The sequence below is a fragment of the Miniopterus schreibersii genome (genome assembly GCF_964146895.1).
Source record: "Miniopterus schreibersii genome assembly, chromosome: 6".
Lineage (NCBI taxonomy): Eukaryota > Metazoa > Chordata > Mammalia > Chiroptera > Miniopteridae > Miniopterus > Miniopterus schreibersii.
Genome location: NC_138107.1, coordinates 77,218,125 through 77,238,645, shown reverse-complemented (window position 1 = coordinate 77,238,645; position 20,521 = coordinate 77,218,125). Strand labels below are relative to the sequence as shown.

General features: G+C 40.2%; 1 protein-coding gene across 5 annotated transcripts in view; it reads right to left on the bottom strand.

Moving 5' to 3' along the window:
• The window catches only part of AIG1 (androgen induced 1), a 163,647-nt gene extending 157,240 nt beyond the window's left edge, over positions 1-6,407 (bottom strand). For 3 of the 5 annotated variants that reach the window (XM_081140359.1, XM_081140357.1, XM_081140361.1), the window contains exon 1: positions 6,182-6,395. In XM_081140359.1, coding sequence (XP_080996485.1) covers positions 6,182-6,322 — 141 coding nt within the window. In that variant the 5' untranslated portion in view covers positions 6,323-6,395. Of the gene's footprint in view, positions 1-6,181 lie in introns of all 5 variants that reach the window. The other 2 variants (XM_081140360.1, XM_081140358.1) reach the window with 2 other exon arrangements.
• Between the last annotated feature and the right edge of the window lie 14,114 nt (positions 6,408-20,521).

Sequence of the window (20,521 nt, the reverse complement as noted above, 5' to 3'; positions counted from 1 at the left end):
AAGAGAGCTCTGTGCTCTCTGGACGCTGGTAGGCCTGCCCTGCAGGTGAGAAAAGGGCCCTCTGGCTGTCTAGCCATAGGCAGCTCCTCATAAAAGAAAGCTCTGTTGTTATGGAATCGTAAGCAGTGAGATTTTTCCAAGCATGCCTGGCTCACAGGAATATCTGATTCAATATGGAAAATTGTATTCTTGTTCACGGTTCCACAGAAACACATGACACTCAGGGGAACACAGAGAAACAAATGAAAACCCTCAAGAGCAGCTACCAATTTTGCTAAATGTTATACCAGAGATGGGGGATGGCAGGGATGGGGAAAGAAGTGACCTCAACTAGTGGTCAGATGACTTTCTGTAATTTCTACAACCGTTGTTAACTAGGAAAGGGAATGGATGATTATATCCTCAACTATGTCCCCTACTCAGACAAAACCAGGCCACTATTCTTTGTTGGATCCCAAAGAAGTACTTTCAAAGAAGGTGCCATGCAAAGTGTTACACTCATAATTCTTCTCCCAGGTTAAGAAAAATTATTTAATTCTTCAAGTTCATGTGCACATTTCAGGGTCAAGGATGATTCTACTAAAATTTTTTTTTGCAGTTTCACTTTCTTTGTATAATATCCAAAAACAAAAACAATAAAAACAAAAAACAAAAAAGCCACCTCATTTTGTTCACTGAGTACTCGATGCATTTTTGGCCTTCACGTGGCATTCTGTGGTTTTAACTGGCAAAACTAAGTATCATAGTTATAGGACATGCAGAATCTCTTCTCAAGATATTTAACTTCCTATTTAAAATTAGGCCATGAACTAGAGTTAAGAATATTTTATTGTAAGTATATGAGTAAATATAAGACAAACTCAAGTGCGTTATTTAGTATACTTATGTAGTTCTAATTTTTAAACATTTTCTTTAAATGTCAAAAATCCTTAGCATGTCTGAAAGCAAAAAATGTACCCTCCAGGTTTTCTTGACCATTTCCTGATAGAGATCACCCCAGGCTTTTCAACATCTGAAGCCTTATCTGTCCTTCTCACTCTGTGGTTTTCTTAAGTTCTTGTGCAGTAGAGATTTAGATAACAAAAATAAGTGCCTAGATCACATTACCTTAAACCTCTACAAAAATGCCTTCACCCAGTCAAAATACACAACCATGCCTTTGGCTTTCATAAAATCATGATACAAGAAATGTCAACTATAAGAATACTTCCATTTATTCTGCTAAAAACCAATCAGAGGCATTACTACTATGCTACCCAATGTTCTCTGTACAACAGTCCGAGTGATAACCTTGAAAAGTCAGTACCTGGAAAGCACTGTTTTTTCCTGGTAAATTGCTAACACTAGTGGTAATGCAATCAAATGTGTATTCTTTTTCTCCTTGGTTGCCCTGAAGATATTAATCTAGTATCTAATCTTGTTTTCACAATGGCAGTAAATAACCTATCCCTGGTGCCTAATGCATATTTTTCCGTTCCTTTTATTTTAAAGTTGTCATTTTTTATAACATGTTTTTAATCATGCCACAGTAAGAGTCACCTTCAATGTATTTTGAAATATTTTTAAATATGTTTTAAGTAGAGTAGTCAGGATTAATATATTGAGACAGTGTTCTATAAACTATTCCATGTTAAATTAGCAAACAGAAATGCTGTGGCTTAGAGCAGCGTTCATCACATTATAATGCACAGTCAAACCACCTGATGATACTATTAAAGTGTAGACTCCGATTTAGAAGGCCTGAGGTGGAGCTCAGGGTTCCCCTTTCTAGCAGGCTCCCAGATAAGGTGGAACCTTTGGTCCCCAGACCGCACTTCAAGGAGGCAGGGCCTGAACAATCTTCTAAGCATGTACAGATGAAAAGTCAGTGCAGGAAGGATAGAAAGTCAAATGCAGCCGGCAGGGATAACTTTCCGAATGGTGGGGAGCACCAACTAGAGCACAGGGGACAGCCAGACTTCTGTTTCAATCTTTAAAAATCAAACGTCTTAAATCCAATGTCAATATTAATTTAAGGTTTGATAACAAATGTCCAGTTCACGTTTTTCAGAGAAGTTGATTCTGGCTCATGGGTTAGACATTCTACCATATACATCTGAATAAAGTTCTGGTTGATATATTTGAAAAAGTCCTATTATTTTTAATGTTACAGGAGGAGACAGGACAAGAAAAGAATGCTCACTGAAAATTTGGTAAGAAAAAATGTCCAGTTGTTCGAATGTTTAAAAACACCAATAATACTCCAGCACTACTTTGAGGCCTCAACATGCATCTGTTTTTTTCTTATAATTTATTTATGCTGGTTTTATTCTGATTCCTCATTTTTACCATCTTTGAGGGCAATTATCTTTTAATTAGTGATCAGTGAATGAATCTGTATCTTTTGAAGAAAATTCATCAGCTGCAATATTGGGTAAGGAGGTATTTAAACATCAGTTAGTTTAAATTTTGTTTCCAGCTTATTTCCAGTTAAGGGTATTCCTTCTCCTGGCACAGCATGTTGCATAGTGATAGTCTCCAAAATACTTTACAGTAGAGCAAAGACCTAGTTTTTCCAATGTTGTTCAGTTTCTACAGATTCTCATATTGCCCATTGTTATATGTATGTCTCCTCTGCATAGTTTCATAGCTGCAGTAAGCAGAAACCTATATTTTGGTTAAAGCTCAAATTAACCAATTACCTAATAGACATAAAGAACTAGCTGAGTCACTGCCTAAGCACAACAACGTTTAGGATTTTTTTTCTAGGTCAGAGGATATAAAGTCACATGTACTAGCTTTCCATTGCTGCTGTAACAAATTACCATACATTTAGTGACTTAAACAACACACAATTACTAGTTTACACTTGGGGAGGGCAGACGTTCAAAATGGGTCTCACCAGGTTAAAACCAAGGTGTCAGCAGGGCTGTATTCCCTTGTCCTTTCCAGCTTCTAGACACCCCACCTCCCACATGCCTTGGCTCTTGGCCCTTTCTTTCATCTTCAAACCCAGCCATGTTGCATCTCTTTGTGACTTTCTTCAGCAGTCAAATCTTCTTCCAACTGATTCCTCTTATGCCTCCCTTCACTTTTAAGAACCCTTGTGATTTACTTTGGGCCCACCTGGAGAACCCAGGATACTCTCCCTATTTTAACGTCAGCTAGTTAGCAGCCTCAACTCTCCTTTGCCATGTAAACTAATGTAGTCACAGATTCCAGGCTTTAGGACACGAACATCTTTGAGACCCATTTTTCTGCCTACCATGCCACAGCGTTCCGTTTCCATTTACTAACTTGAATTTTCTTGAAGCACTGTAGTTCTCTTACAGTTTTTCAATGCTGGGAAAAGAAGCTCTTGGGGAATAACAGTATAAAATTATGGAGAGCAATAACTTGCATTTCAGTTATTAACCATGAGCTCTGGTTCTATTGGGATGACTCATACTCAAAGAAAGATATGGATATAGCTGGAGTGGCTCCTGCCACATAACCATCTGCTCCTGGATACGCATAGCCTGAGATTCCTGACTCACATTCTGGTAAACTGATGCCATGGAACATGGAATCAGACTGTGGCCATCAGGATAAATGTCCAGACTCCCTGCAAGCCAACTGGACTAGATAAAAGGACTTCTCCTTAAAATTTTGAGAAGCCAAACCCTTTCCAAAATTGCTCTAATGAACTTAGAATCATTAAAATTGTCCAAGGCACTAAACAATGAAGTTCAGTTTTTCTTTACTCACAAAAATGAAAAATTAAATGGGTAAATTATAGTAGCCTAATCTTTTTAAGCAATTCCTAAGGATTGACAAGATAGTTATTCTAACAGCTGTATAAGGCTTAAGCTCTAAAGACTATAAATCCATATATATATATATATCCCTAAATATATATATACTTTAAATCACTAATATATATATATTTCTTGACTTAAAAATATTAGTGATATATAGTTTACTTTGCGTGTTTCTGTGAATATATGCTACACATACTTTCTCATAAGCACTCTACACATAATTCTCACAAAGAGAATTATTATATTTCAATCAGAAACACAGAGAGTAAGAAATTTGAATGACTGGCTGAAGGCCCTATACAAACTGAATTTAAATATAAAACAAAATAAAAGTTTCAAATTTGAATTTATGCCTGAATTCTGATAGACAAAAGTATATTTGTAATGATAAGTATTTAAAATAGACAAGTCCAATCAATCACCAAAGGCTAAAATATAAACTGTATGACAGTTTAAGTAGAGCCGAATTGGCTCTACTACAGTTTCCTGTCACACAGAGGTTAGGAGAAGTATAATGTTTTATGTGAGTCTTGTTTTTCAATACGCAGTAAGCAGTGCCAATGGGAGAATCGGTCATCTCTCATGGATTAACCAACATGGATTTCTATCCCTCTCACCCAGTGACCCCCTTCTCTGCTCCCCCCCACACACTATATCTAATACGAAGGTACTTCTGAGAACTTGTTCATAATTGCTATGGCTCTGCTGGAGTCACCATCAGTATTTTAGCTCAACATTGATCCTTGGTGGCACTGAAATGGGCCCGCTCTGGGTGAGATCTGATTGAGGAAGGGGATACTGTAGTAATCTAAGAGAAATTCTGTTTGCATAGCCCCTAAAAGAATTCTGAAAACCTAGGCACATATTTTTAAACGACATCTAAACATTTTTAACCTAAGTTTAAACGCTTCAAAAAGGGACATGATTTCTAACACCCTGCTTGCTACATATTTATCAGAACCTCAGGGCTGTAGATTTCACTCGTTCTATCTACGGCAAGTGTGCTATATTGCATAATTGGCAGAGTCAATCCTCACTGATGAGCCAGTCAACCCAAAACACCTTCCTGCCAGTCAACCCAAAACACCTTCCTGTCAAAACAAGGATGACTTCGCTTTCCAATCAAATGGGAAGACAGTCCTGGTGACAATCTTGTATCTTATGAATGCTAAAAGGAACAGATAAATACAGCACGGAGCCTTGTCATGTGCTCATCCCTTGGAAGAATGGGGAACAAAAATTAAAAAAGGACCTGGCGGGCATCCCCCATATGCAGAGAGCTCAATCTCAAGAAAGACACGGATGTTGAAGGTCTGAAAACCGAAACCCTGGAAACGCTGGGAAGTCAAATGGGAAAAAAGAGCTTCGGCTCCTCTCTGAATGTATCTAACGAGATACCAACATAAGGTGGTTTTTCTAAATAAAAACCCTGTGACTACACTTGTTTGAAGGATTCCAGGCCTTTGGAGATATCTTAAAGCAGGTATCCAGTTCTCTTCATGGAAACTGAGGGTCCATGGAGATGCTAATCTTGCTTGTGCAGCCAACCTCGCGTGTCACCTTGGACAGGCAGGTCTGGCTCCAGGGCTGGTTCCATATCTTCTGTCGTCCTTAGCACTGGTCGCTGGCCTTTGAACCCTCTGCCATACTTGATGACCTTTCAGTGCGCACTGGAGAGCCCATTAGCCGCCCTTGCTTCTGAAGCTCCTGGGTTCCGCCCCGTGTCTCCTGGGGCCTTAGGGTCGTGTGCTAGCCTCTGGCCCTTCTAGTGCCACAAGTGGATGCAGCACGTAGAAAACAGACCCCCTCCCCCCGCAATTGCCAAGGCTGTTCTGTTGTGCCAACGGGAAGCTGCTTATGCAAACAAATGCACACCTTCACGTGGGAAGGCGAGGAAGAGTGAGGTCACGCTGCAGAGGCATTCTGAAAATGTCCCCAGTGTTTCTGGGTGAAAGGTGGTACGGGGATGCCTGACAATGGGCAGAAGACAACTTTATTAGGCGCCTTCCCTTCCTCGCGTGGAGGGTTTGGGTGCTTTCCGAGGGCGCCCGGGTCCTTCGCCAGCGCGGTTTCCACAGCTGCGGGAACTTGATCCCACGACGGGCGCTCCGTGGCGCGCCTCGGCGAGTGGGCTGAGGCCCCCGGGGCCGAGGTCGTCAGTCCTCTCAGGAAGCCGAGGCTCTTCCCGCGTCACCTCTTACCAGCGGGTCTGCTCCCCCGCGAACAGCCTGCACCTGGCTGCACCCCACCTCCACGCGGGCCCGCGACCAGGTAACGCGGCGCCGCGCGGCCTCCAGGCGCGGTCGGGGGGCGGCGGCCGCAGGCGCGTGCGCGCAGGTGCCGGGGCGCCCCCGCCGCGCGGCGGGGCGCGGGGCGCGGGGGAGGGGAGAGGGCGGCCTTACCAGGTCTATGAACGTCAGGAACTTCCAGCTCCCGCCGTAGGTCTGGTGCGAGGGCATTTCGATGGCCTTGTAGTTGCAGAGGATAGAGCAGTAGGACAGCAGGATCGCCACCCGCAGCACCTGGCAGGGCACGAGCGCCATGCTCGCCAAGGCCTGGGCTGCGGGCTGCCGGGCCGCGCGGAGGGCGGGCGCGAGGCGCGGGGTGCGCGGCGGGGGCCGGGCTGCGGGGCGGGGCGGGGCGGGGCGGGGCGGGGCGCGCCCCCGGGGACCCGGCGACCGCGAGCGCCGGGGCGACCTGCGCGGGCGGGGCGGCGGCGCGGGCGCTGCCCGTGGCCGGGGCCGGGGCCGGGGCCGGGCGGAGGGCGTGGCGTCACCTCTGTCGTCATCTCCGTCATTCTGTTCCTGCGCGCGCGGCCCGGGGGAGCCCGCCGGGGCGCCCCCTAGGAGTGCCAGGAGCTGGGGGTGGCCCCGAGCGACCGTAGGGCACGGGACGGGTGCGCCGCGCTGCAGGACTGCTGCTGGTGACCACGGCGGGGCTGCGGGAGGTCGGGAGCCCTGCCTGGAAAAGGGGACCCCAGGGTGGACCGGTGTCCCACATGGATTTCGGCCAAGGTCCTTGCGGTTGTTCCTGTTGGGCAAATAGGGTGCGTGGTGGAGGCGTGGATGTGGGGCGTGGAGCTGCGCGTGGGCAGAGTGACTCGCTTTATTTTGGCCCCAGCTGGATTGTTGGTAGGCTAGGCTGCTGTTCATCACTGTGAAATTCCCTTATAAATTCTGTCCCAGTAGACAGACTTCCTGCACTTTCTACAGGAGGTTTCTAAAGAGCCTTTTAATACTTAAGAAGACAGACAGTGAACTTTGGCCAAAGAGGTTTATGGATAAAAGGTTATAAAGAAAGAAAGTGTCAGATGACTGTTTATGCTACAAGATTGCATTCTGCTTAAAAACAAATCATTCTGAGTTTGGATGTAAAACCATATATGTAATTGAATACTGATCTTTTCTGGTTAAACTGGTTTTGCCCTTTCGATTATTTAATTTTTCCTGCACTACACATACAGGGATTAATGGAAGGAAAATAAATATAAACTGGATTCCCTTTGACTCCCAGTAAATGTTGTCACATTGGAGTTTCATCAGTCTGTGGGCAGCATAATCACCTCAAGCCAACCAGAGGCAGGGGCAAGTTATGAAAAGACAACATAGGTATTTCCTGGGGATCCATTTAAAACAGGTGCCTTCTCCAAATAGGCTCTGAGTCAGAGACTGTGGGAGGGTGGGGGAGGGAAAGCAAGTGAGAGAGAAGGAGAGAAAGAGAAAGTTTAACTCCCAATGTTTGCCTGAAAATTTCCAATCAAGCTGTAAACCAAACCTAAGAAACGCAGATTTTTTAAATTGGCCTTATAATTATGCTAATAGAAACACTGTCACAAAAAAATCAAGATAATTCCAAGAAGATTCTACCAGCCTAAAAACTATTCATTATTGATGATTTGTAGCTTTATCATCATGTGAAAGTTGGGTCTTTTTTTTTTAATTGTGTGTCCATACTACATGTTCATAAGCTTGCAAAATTTAAAAGTTGATCTACTGAAGATCTATCTTGCTAGGTCTTTAATAAAGTGTTATGAGTTCATGAGATATCCTTTTAGTTTGATATACCTTCCTACCTTACAATTTAGAAAATCATTAATAAAACTCCCTGTCCCCATTATCACAAAATATAAAAATATTTTCATAAAGCCTTCATTCAGTTCTTTTTTAAAATAAATAACTATAGCACTCAAAAAAGTGTTTTGAATCTCTTCTAATGGATTTGCCTTTGTTATTTTGTGATTGTCTAACCATGGTGAGATCATGAGTTTTGTGGCAGTTTTTAATGAAACATTTGCATAAACTTTGACTCAAATATTTTATGGAGAATGTCAGTCCACACTTTTGGGAACTTCTTGATAACTATGTACTAACATGTCCCGGTTGCTCTTTTTGCTTTTTAGTCGATATCTAATAATCTTAGCTATGTTTTAAAGGTATTTGTTGTGAAAAACAATATTAATCTACACACGGATTTTTTTTTACAATGTAAATAATACAATGGGGTATTGCTTTTAAAACTTCACTCTGTAGCAAATTATCCTTTCTTATGCTCTATAATACAATATTCACTGATAAGTATTTACATGAAGACTCTATATTTGGGCTCAGTAATACATTGTGAGGGGCGATATCTGTGTGTCGCTTGGTTGTCTTCTTTCTGCCACAGAATTAGTGGGATGGAGAATAGGCTTATCCAGGTGAATTTCATGGAAACACCTTTCCCAAGGGAAGATTTCAACACCCTGGTTTAGCTTCTAGTTACATTAGTGTTTTTATTATTGTAATAGCTCTTACTCTTGGTTTGCATATGGGCTGAAGGCAAATTCCTTGAGTACTTTTTAAAATTGATATTCTTCTTATTCGTCTTCTTTTTGAGGGGGAGGGTGTCTGACATGTTGGTGATGATAATCCTTGCTAACTTTGGAACGGACAGGGACCCCTGTGTCTCCCTTATGTTGTATTCCAAGAAGCCAACTTCATATAGCCATGGGTCTTTGCTTGAGGTCTTTGCTTACAGGAGGAAGAATTGTTTATGCATATCCTTACACTAGTCAATGTTTATGCTTTTCCTTTGATTCTGTGTTTACATTAGACAAGCATTTCCTAAGAGTACCAAAGTATTTGAGCAAATTATTTTCCCCTTCACATTTTTCTGCACCCAGGGTAGATGTTGGGATGTGCTCCTTTGAGAAGAGTCTTGGGCATGAGAAAAACCCCTTTGGTATCACAGAAAAGACAGCTTTGAATTGCTTATTTTTTCTTCATTATAAAAGTTGCATATTTATGATATATTAAAATAGGAAAGCCTCTCATCAACCAGAGAAAACACTGCAAACAATTTATCATATACCTGGAAGTCTTTTTACAATATAAAGGGTGGGCAAAAATAGATTTACAGTTGTGAGTACGTGAAACACAGAGTTTATTCTCATATTATTTATTATTATTATTATTTTTGTTAATATTATTATTAACCTACTTTCACCCACCCTTGTATACTTAGCTTTTTGTGACATACTGTGTAACAATTGCATCAGATTTCTTTTGCTTTAAATTTAATATGAACGTTCTCTTATTATTTAAAACTCTTTAAAATTATGTTCAATGATTATATAACATGACATAATAGGAACATATATTTTGCTTAAACTTTTCTCTTTTTTTAGATATTTAGGTTTTCAGCTTTTTATTACTATAAATACATTGTAATGTCTGCATTTTGAGCTGAGAAAGACACTTTTTAAAAGATTATTTATACCTAACATCAGTTAAGATACCACCCTTTTATAAACTAATGTATATATTTTTCACCTGTGTTTATATTAATTGAGCCAAGTAGAGCTCTTTTGCCTTAGAGGGAACTTGGGAAAGATTAAGATTTAAATGAGTGAGATAGGTAAAAAATCACTCTTTTTTTTCACACAACTGATGCTCACTTTTAAAATTTCCTTAGGTATGAAACATAGTGCCAAATGCATTTAATTAGTCAGATTTTTTTGCATTTAACCAGAAAGAGTTGTTATTTACAGGCCAGTGAGCAGCAGCTATTGGCAGTTGCGCAATTGTTGCTGGTTGCAACAGTTTTCGCTTAAAATAGACTATTTGCTATAGGGAAGTCTACTAAGTGATATTTCTAAATACCAAGGATTCTGTGGAGAGTCATTAAAAAGCTTTAGAGAAAGTAGTGTGGAGATCAGGTGAGAGTCACCGTCCAGATCTCCCCGAATCTTTTGGTGCGTTTGCCAGTGCTACTTGTCCTGCTTGAACCCTCTCTCTTCCTGTGCGTATGTCCAGACCCAGCACATCTGGCTGGACTCCGTGTGGTCCCCTCTGACAGTCCCGCTAGGATATAGGATGTGGTTTATCTGTTCTGAGCGATCCTTGTAGATGGCTTACTGGTGATTCATATTCTACGTGTACTCATTGTATCCTTCTTAAAGCCTGTCCCCTCCTCAGTGCCCCAATCTTTGGAAACTGTACCACCGTCTATATTAGAACTAGATGGCCTGGGAGTGTCAGTCTCTTAAAGGTGCTAAAATACCCCTGGCAGTGTGGCAAGTTGAAGGTAATCCACTTGCCAGAATTCTTCTCAGGAAGGAGACTGTGCTTCTAAGGAGAAACGTGTTCATAAACTACTTTGGTGGATGGGGTTAAGAGAGGTCTCCTAAAACATTTGAGATGAACATAAATCATTGCTAAATTTCTTCTCCCCAGTGGGTGTCAGGGTAATTGCAGAGTTTCCGTTTTGCTGAGTAGAGTCTACATAGGAGTTTGGTGCTAGACCTCACTTGCTCTGGGGAGTAGAGAAGAGGTGGGCCACCACCACCAGGGGGCCTTTCTTCCCCACAGCCTTCAGCCTCTAGTCTAAATAAATGTTAAACAGACAATTAACAGATACTTCAGACGTCTTAAACTCAAATCCTTCAGAGAACAAACATGTATCAGAGCTAAGTAAAGCTAGGTGTAAGGCAATGGGCATGGCTGGGTCTATAACAAACCAGCGTAAATGCCCTAAATGCATTTTAATTCAAATTTTTAAAAATTGTGTTAACCCAAAAAAAGCACACCTGTGCGCTAGAGTCAGCTGCAGGTTGGAACTTTTGGATTATCCTTTTGAAAGAGTGCTATGTTAATACATGAACACTTTATCCAGGATGTCCAAAAGGCCCTGTCACTCAGTCATCATCATCATCATCATCGTCATCGTCATCGTCATCGTCATCATCATCTGTAAGAGCGAAGATTGCTTTGGTTGTAGCTGACAACCTTATTCCTGGAAACAGGATGGAGGAAATCATGAAGACAGGACAAAAGGACACATGTACAGTGCCTCTTAAGGAAAGTTTGCAGCAGAAGCTGCCACACAACTATTCCACCTTCGCCTCATTGGCCAGCACCCTTCCACTTGGCCAAAGCTAGGAAAAGCAGCCTCCATCCTGGGGCTGCTCAGCCCAAAACCAGGACTCTATTTTTAGGGACGGGAACTGTTATGGGTTGAACTGTGCTCCCCAAAAGGACATGTTGAAGTTCTAATTCCTCAGAAAGTAGCCTTATTTGGAAATAGGGTCATTGCAGATGTAATTAGTGTTTCAACTTCCATTATTGCACCTTTTAAAAGAATTATGAATTCCATTATCATAGGAATACTTATTTTCCCCCCAAACTCAACATTTACTTTACTCTTCATGCCCCATGGACACGAATAATTCATATCACCTTCTCCACCTGTCAGAATTCTACTCATCTTTGAAAGCCCAGCTCTGGCAGCAATTCTCTAATAATACCTGCACTTGCAAATACTTTGCCAATGAGGAAGCACTTTCACATTATACTAAGTAATGATCTTGGCATCTTCTCCTAATGGAGCATCTGGTGAGCATCCCTGGCACAACCGCCATCACCTTCTCGCAGGAGGTTGCCCCGAGATGCCCTTCCCATGGAACCAGCCAGGGAACACACTTACCAGAGAGCATTTTCTCTCTTTTGCAAGATGGAAAATGTATTCCCCAATAGTCTGAGATTGTGTGAAGCAGTTAATTAAACTATTCCCTTGGGACCAGACTCTTTGTCCATCTAAGGCAAAACTTGGAGGAACTGGTAGCCTCTGCAGTAAGCAATGGCACAGAAATGCAGAATGCCGGGATGATGTGATGGGTTGCTACTTCTTACCATATTAAGCAACTTTTCCAAGAATTAAGGGCAGCTAAAATGTCTGCATTCCACTTATTGGCCTTCCGTGTCAGTTATCCTCGGAGCTAGTTAAAAGTCTGTTTTAAAAATTGTATAATAAAAATGTATAATAAACACTCAGCACAAAAAAAGAGTTCAACAAAATTAAACCAAACACCATCATTGTGTCTTCAGGAAACGAGTGATTTTCCACGAGAGATGGCAGTGTCGGGCATAGTCCTGCCAAAGGCCAAAAACCAGTTTAAAAGACCTGTGAAGTTGGCCAGCTGAGCTCTCAGTTCCGTCGTCTTGAGGGAGGACCCTGGTACTCCAGCGGGCCTGCTGGAGCCAAGGTTCGTTCTGACATCTCGTCCCCCAGAAGCTGAGCATCTAGTGTCCATTCCTCTCAAAAATTCATCTGTGAAAAAAAGCAAGTGAATTGCTCACATCACAGCTAAACTGTGAATATAGAAGATATCAGGCCCATAAGGACGTTTGGAAGTTTACCTGGGATTGCAGTGATCTGCCTGGCCAGGCCACAGTTCTGAGTGAAGTTGGAAACTGCTGGAAAGACTCCTGAGAACTCTCTCAGCAGAGAAGCCCTCCTGTGCCCCTCTGTTTCCCGTTTCCCTGTGTATGTGATGGCTGGAGCTGCAGTAGTCATCTCGTAAGCATGAAAAAAAGGGCCAGAGAACCTCAGAGATTTTGTCTGGATGTCAATACACCAGCTGAGCCAATGCCTGCGTGGCTTCCTTCCAGACTTCTTGTGATATGAAAAAAAAATACCGTCTCTTTGTTTAAAGCAGTGTAGTCAAGTGTTCTGTTACATGAAGCTGAATGTTGGTACAGGAAGATACTTGGGTTATTTCTTGGCGTGTTTAAAACAAGTGCTGAATCAAAAAAAGTGCTGAATCATAGGATAGTGAGATCCTATTAAGGAGAACAGGGTTCACATTTATGTATTGTTTTAATTCAATAAGTACTTGTATAACTCTTACTGTGGGTCAAGCTCTGATCTAAGCACTTTACAAATATTAACTCACCTTCACTTGAGGATGGTTATTATTATCTCCATTTTACAGAAGAGGAAATGGAAGCATAGAGAAAATTAGGTAAACTGCCAAAGTCATAGAGCCAGTAAGTGGCAGAGCTGGGATATGAAACCACATCTTTTGGGTTCTTAATCACCACGACATGCTGCCTGATGTCACATCCCAGGGTCTGAATCTCCTGCTGCTGCTGCTGAGCTGTGTGACTGGTTGTGTTTTCTCATATGTTGACGTTCTGACCTCCACTCACCGACAGCTGATTCCTCCACCTGTGCTAATATCTGACAGAAATATACCGTATCAGGCAGAAACAACATCTGTATTTCAGCATCTTTATAGACATTATTATCAGATTCATAAGGGTGAGAAAATTTTAGATAAGAATTCCAAGAGCCACAAATCATTTCATCATAATTTTCATGAAACTTCCATTATTGACAAGCTTTTTGTTATCATTTGACCATGTCATTTAATTTCATGGCATCTGAAGTTATCTTTTAAAAACTGAAGCAGCTGCTACTTTGAGCTGAAGAGATGCTCTAAGGACCTGAAAACATATCTTTAATGTAGCAGGACATTGACTTGTAGGAGATGGAAAGAATATTAGAAATTAAATCGAGTAGCCCTTTTGGAACACAGACTGCTTGTGATAGAAGCAGGAATTGCCTCAGAGAACACTGCAGAATACAGACTGCAGCCACAAAATAAGGACCAGCCCAGAGGATACAAATGAACACACTTCTTCCTACAAGTAATTCTATATCTTTATAGCATCTCCTTCAAGGCTAACACGTTTCCTTTCCTTTATAGCTTTATAACTCTCTGGAGAGAAGATTTAAAAAACAACACCATTATTTACACTATTAAAATTTTAACACATACATGTACTTATACAATGGGATTCGATGGGAGAAAAATCCATGTGGCAGTAAAATTACTTTATAAATTATTAACTAGCTAAGGTTTCATCTAAGTAAGAGAATCGTGAATTTTTCTCAGCATTGCCTGTTAGAGAGATAATAAAGTCAGACTGTGAAAGGATTCTCAACATCCTGCTGGGACAATAGATGATAAAGTCCAGGCAAATATTATTGGCAAAACTTGTCTTTCCCCTTAAAGGAAGGGAAATTGCAAGAATAACTCTGAAAAGAAAATAATTTTTATAGAGTGAAGGCAACACTGTGCATTTGACTGGGAAGCAAACTCCTGGATTTAGGCCCAGTTCTGCTCTTTATTAATACATGGAATTACATAGCCCATCATCAGACTTTCCAAACCATGAACCTCCATTTCTTCATCAAAAGATGGGCTTGGACTAGATGTTTATAGTTATCAAATATAATTATAGATTTTCAACAAAGTAATACAGGGCATATATATACCCAGGTTACTAATTCACAGAGTTGATAAATAATGTTAGAATGGGACAGGATCCCCCAAAATACCTATTTAAGTAAGGGCTTCCAATCTATTAAAATTAAAGAAATGGGAATGAAAGGGAGAGGAAAGAAAGGTAGCGAGAAAAAGACCAGGGAGAGAGGAAGGAAAGAAGGAAGTGAGGGGTTTAGAGTGATTTCAAGTTTTAATCTAAAAACTAATTCTTATTGACTGAAGTAAAGCTATTCTGTCTTTTGGTGACACTGTTTATGAAATGTGCTTTTTTCAAATGAATACAAGTATCTTTCTCAAGTTGTTATATTTGAAGTCATAGTATATGTTGTTCTTTGCTCTTGAAACAATACAAAGAGAGTTGTAGGTAGGAAAATGGGCCAATTTTTGTATATGATACACAAAATACAGGTGGGGCAAAAGTAGGTTTGGAAGTTGTTCATATGGAAAACAATACAATAATTAATAAATAATAATACAAGAATAAACTCTGTTTCGCATACTCACAACCATAAATCTACTTTTGCCCCACCCTGTATATGCATAAATGTCATATTACCCTGAAGACATTTTGAGTTCTATGGTAACACAAATACCCAGATCAAATAAAGTACAAATGCTGTTTTCTCATAGACAGGGAAAAGTGTTTACAAGAGAAAGGAGATATGATAAGGGGTTCATAAAACTAAACTTTTTTGAATAGTTTTAGATTTACAGAAAAGTTCCAAAGATAGTAGTACAGGGCACTGCTATATATCCTAGACCCAGTTTCTCCTATTGCTAACATCTTATGTTTTATGATACATTTGTAACAAACAATGTACCATTGATAAATTCCAATTAACTAAGGCCCATACTTTATTCAGCTATCCTTTGTTTTTACCCAGTGATCTTTGTCTATCCCAGGATCCCATTCAGGATACACGTAGTCATCACAACTCCTGATTTGAGCCTCTGTAATTCCCAACAGTTCCCCACAACTGGGCCTCCTGACTTCGCATTTACTAGAGCAACTCCAGCCCTGGGTCAGGACTGCTCTGGTCCAGCAGGCAGAAGCCTCTGCCTCAAGTCCCAGTTTCTTTAAATTGACGATCCCATACTAACGGCTTCTGTGAGGCAGCAATTCAGTCCTGAAGTCCTCCAGGTTGTCCATGGTGCTCTGCTCTAGCAACTAAGTGCCTTTCTGACCCTGAGACCTCTTTGCCTTTTATTTGATCTAGGATAAGATATGTCCTACTGAACTTTGAATTCTACACTCATGCCCAATTCCCAATCTCCTTCAGTGCCATGTTCTTAAAAGGTGGTTTTGTCTCCAAACCCACCTTTGTCATGTGTCCCTGATTCCCAATTTGGGTTTCTGCTTTAATCCAATTCAAGATCTTTGTTAAATAACCTGCCTGGTTCTCCTCAGAAAACTAAGAGCTTGCTTTATCCTGACAAATCCCCTACCCAATATTGGAATCATTGAAATCTAGTCCACCAGCTAAGGCTTTGCTTCCCCATGGACACCTAAGCAGCTAAAGACCTGCACATTCATTGAGACACTGGTATCGTATCATCGTATCCTTTCTCAGCCCAGTTCTCTAACACATGTGCCAAGGACTCCCTATGTGATGACTGCCCAGGGCCCCCATGGTTCCTGGCACAGAGGATGTATTCAATCTATTTTCTCTGAGTAATGCCCATGAACCTAAGTCCAGGCTGTGAGTTTTAGAACCTGGGTCAGCTTTCCCCAGGGACAGAGTGGCCCTTCTCCTGCCCTGCCTCACTGTGAGTCACTGGCCACACTCTTCAAATGAAATACCCTTTTAACGGAACAACTCGGCAAAAGGGGAAACTCAGTCTCTGAATGAAAAGGAAAAAAAAAAAAAAACGAAAGAAAAATCTTAGGAAGATTTAGGGGCTATTTTCTGACTTTAAATATGCATTAAATTTGACAATACATTTTGTGATTTTACTAATAAAATAATAATAGCGATTGTCTTTAACAGTGGTCTTTCCTTGATTAATGCTACAGAGGTCATGGGTGACAAATTTGGTTAAGGTAAACCATTTATTTTAGCTCTTTTTATTAGGCATGAAACTGATGTAATAAAAATTTGAAAATCCAATAAAAATACTTTGAAATCCCAAAACCACTAGTTATGTAAATTTTAAATTCTATCCAATTAAGGACAATTTTGCTAGTGAAAGTGTTTTTTATTTGAAAAACTTGAACACGTATTTTCTTACCCAATTCCCAAATCAGAGGTAGCAGCTTACATAAACCATAATTTCTATAACATTTATCAACAGGCTACGTTGATAAGCACAATCTAAGTGTTTATCCTAACATTCCATTCATTTTAATTTATAATTAATGTTTATTATTATTTAATGAAGTTCTCGAACTATTTGTAAATTTCGGCACCTTTGTGTTTAAGTGCTTTTGCAGTCTAGACAGGATACTCTTATTTGTATGATAAATAATAGATAAGTGATTAGTGTGCCACTTGCTGTTACTGTGATTGATAGAGTCCACATTGCATTACTTCTCTGTTCTTATTTTAGCTCTGATGCAAATGGTTCCTGTCATTGTCCAATGCCTATATACCTGTGAGAGATTTAATGGGGTTCCTCATGTTTCTTAGCTTTGTTCTTTTTTTTTGGAATTTCACACACAAAAAATGGTGCTAAAATGGAGCCTCAACTCAGGACTTTTTTTGCTCTGTTACCACTTTAGTATATAAAATAGATTTTTCAGAAGCAGAATCTTGGGGCTATTTAGTGAGAGGTGTGAGGGAAGAGAAACTAGGTTAGAAGTGTTTTTTTTATGGCTGGGTTTCCTGAGGTAATGCAAAACGACAGAGTGGAGCTTCTCCTTCCTCCTGTGCAAGTTCACAGAGCATGCGAAGGCGACTGTGACACTGAGGCTGAGAGTTTCAGCAAGACCTCAGGAAGCATGTAAAGGCCGCCTGCCCGTCAGATAAATATCATGCATCACTTACTCATATTAAAATTAAAAGAAATCTAGCATATGCTTGAGAACATTCTATCGAGAACAGGACACAAACATAGGCTTAAATTGAAGGTATATTTATATAATATATAATTATATGTATATTCAATTGTAATAAAAACTAGATTAAAACTGGAGAAAATATGCCCATGATTACAGAATATAAAGTATTAAACCCAGTGTCCAGATCTTGGTTCCTAATATGATTCTCCAATGAAAAGAACCGGGATCCTTGAAGAAATGTTTTAAATAACATCTACATTTTGAACTTATTCAATGTTATATGCCAATTATATCTCAATAAAAAAAGAAAAAAATCAGGGGGTTTTGCTAACTAAAATTATGAGTGATTGTTTTTAACAGTGATCTTTACTTTTTTACACTTCACGTTTCTTACATCACTGTGAAGCTGGGTCTTGCATGTATTGGATGGACTAGAGAGACCTAGTGTTTTAGGTCTAGAAATCTGAGCTCTAGATTTAGATTGTTTGCATCTTCAGTTATGTATTTAAGTCTTTTCACTCTTTGGGAATTTTCCTGTATGTGAAAGGACACTTTTAATTATCAAATCATGCGGCATTTTGGGGAACTGATGTGTTCAATGACACTGTGCCCTGGCGAAGAGGGGCAGCTGAGTGTTTTCCTTTCATTTTAACACATATTACCTCACTCCCCTCCATGACTTCCTCAAAGGCAGATAAGCAACAGATGTTACTGTTACCAACAATTATCAGATGAAGTAGTGGAATAAACATTCCTAGTGGGATGCGGATAAGCTGATTTGCAGAATATGTGCAAAGAGAAGCCTTCGGAGCGGAGCATGAATCCCGGGTTGTAGTATCAGGTAAAAATGTACTTGTTGAACATTCCAGAGAGGGAACTCCTCTGACTTCTCGAGGCTATTCAAAGTCAACTTCTAGGGCGGAATGCCTAGTTTATGAGGTAGAACTTGCATGCTGAATGGAGAAAAACCTGGAGGAGGCCCGTAGCAGCACCTTCTCATTCTCCTTAGAGGTTCCTTAGGCTTTCCCATTTAAGAAGGAATTATGGGGCGGAGGAACTGGAAGAGATTAGCTGAAATACGTGTATCCATATAAGCATTGCCCATGGTCACAGACAACAGTGCAGTGAAGGCCTGGGGTAGGACAGGAACAGGGTGGGGGGCAATTGGGGAAAGTAAGGGGAGGGGCATCTGTAATACTCTCAACAATAAAGATTTTTTAAAAAAGAGGAATTAGCATCAACACAGTTCAGGGGCCTGGGGAGTTCTTTGTCCCTGGAAAATCTAAGTTCATTCTAACCTGACTGAGATGGGCATAGAGAAGATTCTTTCCATCTCTACTCTAAAAAAAATTAAAGCAGTTTAAGAAAATGCCTCTGAGTGTCTCAACCCTACTTCTCAGTGCAGAAGAGACCGAAGTTCTCTTTTGGATTCCCTCACAAAGGTGGTTGAACTTCAGCGAGAGCTCAGCCAGGTCTTTTGCAAGCTACTCCCTAACCAGCAAGTCATTTGGGGTGTCGGGTGGCTCATTCATTGAATCTCAAAACTGAGTTCCTCTTCGCCATGCTCCAAGCCCAGAATTTTTTTATGACTCAGATATCAGCTCCATGGTTTTGCGTATGACCCATGTCTGAAGCATTCTGTGCAGCACCAGCAAGATCTCACGTGGCAGGTTAACAGCCCCATTCCCCATCATCACTTTCTGAATCCAGTATCAGTTTAATAGTACGTAAAATACCAAGGTGTATTTCAGCTTTCAGCGGGTAAAACTGAAAGCCAACAACAATTTTTACTGTAAAGCCAAGCTCTTGATGAGCACCCAAGCTTCCATTTGTCTTTTCTCATGTTTTTACTACCATCTACTACTCATCCTGTTTCCTAGACTAATATTTTAGGATTGACTTAAAGTAATGGAATATGAGCTCTCTCTTTCATTAATGGTACATTAAACTATTTCCTAATTGAAACAAACAAACAGAGCTCCATAAAGAAATGGCTGATTTCAGGACTGAGACTAAAAAAAAAAAAAAAATGCAAGAAAATCTGAACTATTTTGTAATACCAGAAAATAATGATGTGCTCAGAAATGATGAGACTGTGCCAAAAGAATGTAGGAGCCAATGTCTTGACCTCATGGGGACTTTAATTGGATGCTTTATTGAAGAAGGAATATTCTTTCAAGAGTCAATTTTGTCAAAGGAATCTTTGTGGAAAACATGGCATTTATAGAACTTTGTTATCATTGCAGGAACAGAAGATTAGGCAGACAATTGCATGTATCCACATTACGAAAGAAATTACAGTAAGGCAATTCTTTTGAAATTATATTATAATATTTTGGGACACCAATTATACATGTCACGATTCAATAGAAGACATTCATACATTTAAAAATACTGGGTTTAAAAAACAACAACAATGTTTTCTTACTCTATTCATATCCCTAGTTATTTGCTTGGTAAGCTGCCCACTACTAGAGGGATAAAACTGTTATGCAGAAGACTAATAAAGGGCATTCTCAGGAAACTTAGAAAGGCTCATAATTCAATAAATATCTCTATCTACCCACCCACCCTAACATCCATGGGAGAACCCAATAAGCCAAACAAAAAGCAGTACTAGACAAATAGAAAATTAACAAGCATAAAATAAATATTTGTAATAAAATCATGGAAAAAATAATTCTTCAGTAGGAAAAAGGAGGTACTGAACAAACAGGTTTTACCTTGATGGAATGGAAACACCTGAGCATGTCACAGCATCCCGCTTACACACAGAGAGAATCTTGTCCTACATCTTCTACACCAAGCCATTTATACAGTTCTTAAAATATAAAAAGGGAAGTCCATAATTATTAAGTTACTAGGTATTCATAGGTTACTTGATGAACACATATGACAAACCCTAAATTCTGTAAAACTTTATCAGAAACAGTTTTTGAAAAATGTTTTAATACAACTTTCCACCAAATTCAGATTTTTACTCCATCTCAACTCCAAGTACTATTTCATAGTGTTTAAATAGAAATATAGGTGTTTATAAAATATTGTTAATTTAAAAATATGATAGAAAAAAATAAAGACAGTCATTTCAATGATTTCAATATTGTGACTGACATGTCAAGTTTTGTTTATATT